Source organism: Morone saxatilis, unplaced genomic scaffold (genome assembly GCF_004916995.1).
Source record: "Morone saxatilis isolate NCDOM2014 unplaced genomic scaffold, NCSU_SB_2.0 Contig19, whole genome shotgun sequence".
In the NCBI taxonomy this organism is placed as follows: domain Eukaryota; kingdom Metazoa; phylum Chordata; class Actinopteri; family Moronidae; genus Morone; species Morone saxatilis.
Window position 1 is genome coordinate 16185452 of NW_023339751.1, and position 9486 is coordinate 16194937.

General features: G+C 44.5%; 1 protein-coding gene across 1 annotated transcript in view; it reads right to left on the minus strand.

Moving 5' to 3' along the window:
• The window catches only part of lrpprc (leucine-rich pentatricopeptide repeat containing), a 49176-nt gene that overhangs the window by 628 nt on the left and 39062 nt on the right, over nt 1-9486 (minus strand). Inside the window, exon 26 of the mRNA XM_035663835.1 lies at nt 486-608. Coding sequence (XP_035519728.1) covers nt 486-608 — 123 coding nt within the window. The remainder of the gene's footprint in view (nt 1-485; nt 609-9486) is intronic.

Here is a 9486-nt window from a genome sequence, read left to right on the forward strand (position 1 = left end):
TCTTTCGGAGTCACCAAGCGGCAGAATGGCTTTAGTACAATCAGGCAATTAGACCAACACTGTGCCACTTTCAACTTTGCTCGGTGCGCTCACTCACTCTCTCCTCTGTTTTATTCTTCCCCTCGCTACACCGACCACTCCCAAAGGTGACGCCCACTACCGCCTCCCCTGCTCCTCACACATACTGCCTAAAAGCTCTGGATACCCAGGGAATGCTTCCTCCTTTTCCTCAATCGCCCGTCCCAACACACAGAGCAGTTGCAGACCAGTCCGTAAAGCGCCTTCCTCGCTGCCTCCCTCTGTCACTGTTTCACTTCTTAATGCCTAACTTCATCCCTCTCGCTCTCCTCCTGTTTCCCCACCGACCTCGCCTCCTTCTCTCTTGATAGCCTTGTTATCATTATTGTCTGCTCGCCTACTTAAAAGCTTTTCAGAGTTTTTGGTCCTCCTCCACTTATGATGGGATGGCAGAGTCGGGCTCCTACCCTCCAGTGACCCTGGAAGAGCGGATCTGAGGGGCAGGCGATGTGATGGGGGACAAAAAGTAGCACGCCAGTGTAGCCTGGGTCACAGCAGTGAAGTTTAAACTCACAAACTTGACACTTTGACTACAAAGACAAATGGGAGAACGTGTCTTTGTTATCAGTGAGATGTCCTTGTAGTCTTGCCTCCTAACACCATGAGCATTTGCTCCTGGAGTATTAGAAGGGTTTTAGAGTCACGCCACCAGACTATGTGTCGGTAAGGTTTCTCATATTTCACATGCTGCTGTTCTTTTCCAGAGCAACTTACAGCACTGCTCAGCATTCATGAATAAAACACCATCTTCAGTTCAAGTAAGATTTCACAGCAATCAAATAATCCCACTGATAAGCTGATCAAATATGACCATAAAAGCAGACGCACAACCCTGTTTCTGCTTCCGTCTAATGTTATCATCTCTTTTCATTTCAGACATTTTGAAACGTGTTCTTCTGTCACACGGGGAGAAAAAAAAAAATCGAGTCAAGCTGCATATCAAGCAAGAAGCATATTATATCTTAGGAATCATGTAATCCATAGTTTGTGTTTAAATAGTGATGAAGATGAAAGTAGTAGGAAATGTATCTGTTCATTAACATGCATGCTAGTCAGACATCCCTGTTTAAAGATTGAGAGGGATAATCACTCAAGATGTCAGGGAGGAATGAACAGCAGACTGATGTCACCTCTATGCCTGAGTATCTCCAGTGGTTTTTATTTCTCTCCGTCTTCCACTAGAGTTGGGCGATATGTTAGAATTTCCATCTGGCCACGGTCGGCCCAACAACCGGCGATTGCTGATTATTTTGGCATGCGGGTGAGCTGCTGGGATTGTATCCCGGCTGGGGAAGGGCCTTTCTGTGTGGAGTTGCCTTTTTTTTTTTTTCTCCTCTGGAAGACGTCAGTTTCCTACATGTGCTCCAGTTTTCCCCGCCATCAAAAACATGTATGTTAAGCTAATTCTCCTGTCAATGCCCTTGACCAAGGCACTGGGTTAGAACTGGAGCTGGTCCCCGGACGCTGCACAGTGGCTGTCCATTGCTCCTAACGCTTAGGATGGGTTGCAGAGAACAAATTTCCCTACGGGGATCAATAAAGGATAACTTAACTTAAACCAGGCCTTAGCACAAAGCCCATTTTAGATATTTCTAAGTATTGTATGTACCCACTTTTTACACTTCTCTCTACCCCAATCACATACTGTTTTCAGGAATTACACACTTTCTGTTTTACTGTATATTATTTTAAAATATAATGCTGTAAATTAACTCTCCTTTAGTTGCATATTGCATCGTATTAACTACTCAGATTTGGTTGTATTAGCAGCCCTTTAGTACAAAGGGTACTTTAAGGTTTTTAGGCTTACATTTCTAGCAGCAAAATCATAATTTGAAAGAGTTTAATACCAATTTAATATGTCGAAAGCGAACGGGGAAATGTATGTCAGGGTGAAAATGAGAGCAGCTAAGATCGTGTGTCAGGAATCAAATATGAACACAGATTCCTTTCTAACATGTTGAAAAAGCAATGAAGTGTAGTGAGTGAGGGCGGTGAGTAATACACATGTTCACGTGTTCAATGGCTGAGAGGGTTAATCACTCAGCAAGTGAGAGTGGAATAATTGTCGTTGGAGAGACGAGAGCAGCTTCTTCATCTTAACTTCTGTGTCTTTCTCTGACCATTTCTTTGAGCTCTTTTGCTAACTCGTCCTCCCCTTCCTTCCTCCTGTCTCCCACCCATCTAGCTTCTACATATTTATGTCCCCAGGCTCAATGCAAAGTCATTTAGCTGTAATGTATGAACTGTGTTAAATAAGTGAAGTAGCAGGAGGCCAATTTCAACCCACCAGACTCAGTGGTGGAATGTGGGCAAGCATTTCCTGACATAAATGTGAGGCTGAATGAATAAATAAATCAACGATTGTGGTGGAAGAACTTCTCTATCATCAGGGTCTGACAACTGGACCAAAGCATCCGGGAGTTGTGATGGATTCATCACCAGTTCCCTTGTTGATTTTTTTTTTTTGGGGGGCAGATTTTAATTACTTTGATATAATAATTTAAAATGTTGCCAAGTGAATTATACTCAAATGGAGAAGTGTGCAGTAGGACATAAATGCTCCAGATTATTTAGGATGTATTTTAAGTGGTCACAAACATAAATAATAAAAACCCACAACCGACATCGACATCCATGACCTTTTCACTAACCAGGCTTCATTCAGCCCACCTCAGCTCCACCCATGCTCCACATCTTTGCCCATTTTGGGATAAAGCTGCGAGCCGGCGGAGTCAGGACTGCCAAGATGGTGACGGCCAGGGCCACCCTGTATCGTGCTTTTTAAGAGTAGTACACCTGAATAATATGATCATACACCATGTGGGCTAAGAATTTAGAAATACATTTTTTGCCAAACAAAACAACCTTCTGTTGCTTGAACATTAAACCGGCGCCTGACTATTTAATGATGAAACATGCAGGCATACATACAATATACAGTGTGTAGTGTGTCCTTGCCTGATGTATTGGTGTGTGTTGTGTGTGTGTGTGTGGAAAGAGTGTGAGGAGATGCATATAACGTGCTGTGGCTCTGGAGTTGGACGTGAGTGAGTGAGTATCTCCCTGGCTGACGCAGCAATAGAAGTCCGATTACTATCCAGGGGTTCTTTAAACTTAACGCGTTTCACTTCCTCCAACCTCGTACAGGAAATTTAAAAGAAGTGGCCTGTGAGGCTTTTACCAGGACACACACCACACACAACACACACACACACACACACACACACACACACACCCACACAACACACAACACCACACACACACACACACACACACACACACACCACACACACACACACACACACACACAGCCATCTATCGGGAGCACCCAAGCGGGCAGAATGGCTTTAGGTTACAATCAGGACAATTAGACCAACACTGTGCCACTTTCAACTTTGCTCGGTGCGCTCACTCACTCTCTTCCTCTGTTTTATTCACTTCCCCCTCGCTACACGACCACTCCCAAAGGTGACGGCCCACTACCGCCTACCCCTGCTCCTCACACATACGTGCCTAAAAGGCTCTGGATACCCAGGGGAATGCTTCTCCTTTTCCTCAATCGCCCATCCCAAGCACCACAAACGCAGTTGCAGACAGTCCGTAAAGCGCCTTCCTGACTGCCTCCCTCTGGTCACTGTTTCCACTTCTTAATGCCTAACTTCATACCCCTCGCTCTCCTCCGTTTCCCACCGACCCGCCTCCTTCTCTCTTCGATAGCCTTGCTTATCATATTGTCTGCTCGCCTACTTAAAAAGCTTTCAAGAGTTTTTGTCCTTCCTCCACTGTATGATGGGATGGCAGAGTCGGGCTCCTTACCCTCCAGTGACCCTGAAGAGCGGATCTAGGCAGGCGATGTTGGATGGGGGACAAATAAAGTAGCACGTCCAGTCGTAGCCTTGGCTCACAGCAGTGAAGTTTTTTTAAACTCCACAAACCTTGGACACTTTTGACTACAAAGACAAATGTGGTAGAACGTGTCTGGGTAAAAGCCCGCCAACTTGGATGAACATTACAATCATTGATCTATACATACAGTTGATTAGATGCGGTGAGAGATACATATAGCAACCTAAAAAACTCTTATTGTAGAGGTCATTAATGAGCGTCCATTGTACCGATCGTGAGCATTGTCTACATGTCTATCGACTCAGTCTGCAGACATTTATCCTTAGTCGAATCAAGATAAAGGTCATTTTACAAATAATCCTTGCATCATCGACATGCCTGTTACACTCTACTTCAGAGCAACTCTACAGCATACTCGCCTCAGCATTCATTGAATATAACATATATCTCTTGTCTCAAAGTTCCAACAAGGTTATATACAGATTTTACACGTCCTTATACTCCCAAATTGATATCTCTCCCTACACTAGAATACATAGCTCATATGCACAAAATATGACCATAAAAGAGCAGTAACGCTAAGCATAACCCTGATCTTGCTTCCTATCATTGAAAATAGTTCTACTGAGAAATACATCTTTTCCCTTCATGACATTTTATAGACCAGAAGTCTGCTTACTGTCTCTTACCAGGGCAGAGGACCAAACTTCATATAAAGAGTTGGACCCAAGCGTGTCAGACTGCTAATGCCTCATGCCACAGAGCCAGAAAGTCGATTGGACCTAACTGTCTATACTCATCTACAAGGGTGCTCGACCTGTGTCTTGTGTATTGCTCACAATCAGTTGACTGGATGCTTTGGAGCCTGAATGGCTTCTGGAATACAATTTAGGTGGAAGCATGCTTATGGCAGATGTCTCTGTCATTAACATAAGCTCGTAAAGCCCTATGCTTATGTACAATCGTCTACCATTGTCTCTCATAAGGAGGTATTCTTTGCGCGCGCGCGACTAGATCGAGGATCCACGATGTACTCTCGGAGGTTTGGTAGGTGCAATGTGAGAGATCACAGACAGAATTGCAAAGCTGATACACTCTCTCTCTGCCTGCCATCCCAAATTATGGTTTAATTTCTCTGCTCCGGTATCTTTCAATCCTCTGCGGCGCGCGGAGAGAGAGCTAAAATGGTCTGTCGGCTCAGGGGAGCCATGCTCTGTCTGTGTTGAGACTTTCCTCCATCTGGCCTATATAACGGTCGGCCCAACACTTCATGGCAGAATATGACATGGATATATTTTAGGCTAGTTGCGTGGCATTGAGCTGCTGGGATTTTGAACTTCTTACCCGGCTAGGGAAGGAAGGAGCCGTGTTGTGTGGTCTCTCTTTTTGTATTTTCTCTTTCCTAACTCTCTAGAGAAAAGACGTCAGATTCTTGGCGCTCTTCTATCATGTCGCGTTGGTGCTCTCCCCGCCATTACATAAATACTAAATAGATGTCCGAGGCTCATCTTGACAAGGACTAAATATGCCCCTGATCAAATTGCCTCTCTCTCACACTTGACCGCAAGGAGCGTCGGATATGGCATGTAGAACTGTAAGGGAAGCATCTTAGATCCTCTGGATGCGCGTGCGGACAAGGTGGCTGTATCTCTTAAACGCTACTCAGGATGTGTGTTCGCAGTGAGACAAATTATTTCTCACTACGGGGAATCTAAACTAACAACAAGCTATCTTACACTTTCTTCTGCACTCCTTTACACAGCGGCCGTGTTGAGCAAAACTGCAAAAGCCACGCATCTTATCTAATTGACTGAGAGATTTGGATATGAAAAGTCAATGTGGCGACCCCCCACTTTGCCTATTCAACACACGATCTCTTGCTCATGCGCTCTCTCTATTATGGATCAACCAGTGGAGGGCTGTATTTCGTAGGCGAGAGGTTATCACCCTATGCGTAGTACTGTCTAAGTTCGATATATTATTTGTTATAAAATGACAGCAGTTCTAGAACTGTAGATAAAGATAGATATTCTTGTTCTCTCTGTCTTAGTATGCCAATCACTGTGGCTCTCGCCTCTCTCGCTCTCCTCTTAGTCGAGCCCCATTTAAGTAGAGTACCTACATAAAGAGTGTACGTTTTTATGAGACGGTATGTTTTAGGGCTTAACATTTCTATAGCAGTGCGAGCAATGTAGAATGCAACTAATGTAATGATAGAGCTTTGTTTACGGTCTTTTTTTATACTGCACATGACTCGAAAAGGAACGGGGAAAATTGTTACACTCTCTCACGAAGGTGTGTGTGGAAAAATGAGGAGCAGCTAACACGCATCGTTGTGTCAGGAATCACATTCATAAAATATGCTGTGCATACCAACACAAGATATACCGGTGTGGCTTTAATAAACATCTGATTGCAAAAGCAGAGTCGAAGGGTCAATGTAATGAGTGCAGTGGAAGCATATGCTGCCTTTCAGGTAGTTATGCCGGTAAAAGATTTAGAACATTTTACAACATAGATATGCTCCTGTTCTATAATGGCCGAGCACACCGATTTTAACTCATGCAGTATTGCAAGGACGCTGCGCAGGACCAATAATGTAATTGATGCTGCTATGGAAGTGGGAACGCGCAACGAGACAAACCCTTACTTCCATGGTCAGGCAGCGGTCAACTTTTTGTCTCTCTGGACCATATTCTTGAGCTCTTCTTGCTAATCTCTCACTCTCTCACGTTCCTCTCGCTCTCCCACCAATTTTCTCTAAGTCATAGCTCAATTTACTATTAACTTTAAGCTGATCAGGCTCGCCACAGTATCTCTCTATATGTCACACATCTTTTATCTTGTTAAATAGCTATGAACTGTGTGATCTAAAATATAAGCGATGTGTGTATATAGATAGCATATGGCGAGGCCATTTGCAAACCACCATTCACGCGGTCGAAGACAAGAGTGGTGGCGACAACGAACCCGACGAGTTGACACATTTCACATAGGAACTATAAAAAAATCGCTTAGCTATGGTCGAAATAAATAATCAACGATTGTGTGGAAGAACTTTCTATGCGGGCGGTCACAAAGGGTCTGAAACAACTGAACACCAAAAATCTGAGAGTGAGTGCATCGAAGAGGTTGGCGGCGATTACACACTCTAGTGTACCCTTGTGGTATTCATATATTGGATTTTTCTCTTTTTATAGGGTGTGCGCGTGATTATTAATTCTAACATCCTTCGATCCTCAATAAATGCTGGACTATTGGTCTGGTCTCCATTCAATGTTGCCAAAGCTAAGAAATACTAGAGAGTTAACCTACAAAATGATAGAGACAAGTGCTGAGTGGTACGAGAATTCAAAATACTAATGTCTCAAAGTTAGCTACCACTTGGCCGCATTAGCCGGCTTATCCTCCTGACCGGATCGGGTATTTTAAGAGTGGTCACAAACATACAATGGCAAACCTAAGTACCCCAATGACCAAACTCGCGCGAGAGGCGACAGCGCAGGAACGTGCACATAGAGAAATCGCTATATCGGACAGCTCTCTAACACGCTCTCTCTCTCAGCCCCCGACTTTGCGCTCCCACGCCTCTTATATTGGGCCGGGAGCCTCGATCAGCTCTTATATACGCCCTCCGCATTCTCTCGTCGCATTATATAGGAGCATGCTCTAGCAGCCCTGCGCGCGGCGCGTGCATGCGCAACGAGCGGATGCGTCGCCGCATACATATGTCTGAGACTCTAGGGGCGTGACTGGTCTCTCTAAGAGCACGAGGCCAGGGGCGAGACCACAAAGAAGCTCTCACAGTTGCCGCGGCAGCATGAGTCGCGTGTGAGCGTGCGGCTCAAGTCTACGGACAACATTTTTATTTATGGGAGCGAGGTCCTATCGCTCCTACGCTGAGATATTGTGTCGGCCTTATTTGCACAGTCAGCGCTACGCTCCAAGTCTTGCTACACCACAACACTACAGACGCTTAGATAATGTTCCGCCGCCCCGCGCGCGCTCTCCACCTGCTTAAGTCAGCAAGCCTCGTGTACGTAACAACGGATCTACAGCTGGTTTGTAGCAGTCATAACTGCGTTTGGGCTATACACAGCGCTCTGCGATAAGCACTTCACACTGCCAAACCCACTATGTTATGATGACTAGGAATTTATCTTCAATTTCACTGTGAGAGCATCTTGCCGTCGTTCTGATCTCTCTGAGGGTGGGTGCGATGGGTGTGCGTGGTAGCCTAGTGTGAGTACTCTGCAAAGGTGTATTAGATATGCTTGAATCTCTCGTTGTCTGTGTGTGGTCGCAGATTGGGGAGTTTTTTAGATTTGTAGTGCTTTGGTGTGCAGGGCTTTGTTTCGGGTTTGGCGACCTCAGCAGAAAAGCGTTTTCCCAGTATGATATGTATGGAGTTGTTCTGCCCCACTTCTGTGGGACGTTGGTTAAAGCGACAAAAAATAAAATCATATATCATTTAATATTAATATTACGATATAAGTACATGCTGTAAGATAGATCAGGTGTGGGTGCGGTTCAGTTTAGTTGTATATTGCGGTCTCGCTAGTTTGTCTGATGGTGATAGTGTGTGTGGTTATGTCTGTTGTGTGCATGTAGAGTGTTTCTTCTCTCCCCTGAGGCGTTCAAACATCAATACTTCGCTATAGCTTTTATGCATGTATGTGTCTTTCTAGCCAATATCTGGAATCTCTTCTGTTCTTCGACAAGACAAAGTTGCATCCTTTTACCGCGAGATAGTTCTATGGTTTACATCAGTGCAACATATGTGAGTTATAGCTTATCCTCGCGCGAAAGCAGAGCGTCACCGTAGCTGACCTCTGCCAACCATAATCTTGCCCATATTCTTGATATCACGCGTGTACGTATCATTGTCAATCAATCTCTCACCCGTCTTTTCAGTGGCAATGTGGAGTCAGCAGTGGGAGTTTGTTTGGAGGTGGAAGGAGGGAAACGCAGTCTCTACTTGCGATCTTATAATGCTCAGGCCAACTTACTAGACAAAAAACCAACTGAAACCCTGTACCAATGCTTGTCTTCAGAATAAAAGGTTTGTGAAAAAAAACAATGACAAAAGCCATAGAACAAGATGTAAGAACACCACACACACACACAACACACACATCACACACACACACACCACACACAACACACACACACCACACACACACACACACAAACAACTATACATGTATTATAGAAATAAAATACAAGCAAAATGACTCATTTAAAAGAGATGAGTATAAAGAATGTCCAATCCTGTCCTAAAATGGTTGTTTTTGCAGTTGAGTGCTATGGCAGATGCGGCTAGACCAAACCAGTTTGACTGCTACAAACCAGCTGTAGACCTTCTTCTACCAGCTGCTGGATAATGGACAACAGTCGAGGACGCCAAGTTCATGCTGGCTGTGAGTATAAGTGTTGTGTGTGTGTGTAATAGCTGTATGCCAGGAGAGCCGACACATATCTGTGTAAAAGCATAGACTGTATAATTAAAAAATGTCCGTAGACTTCACGACGTCACCCATAGGTTTCCGAAGAATCGGT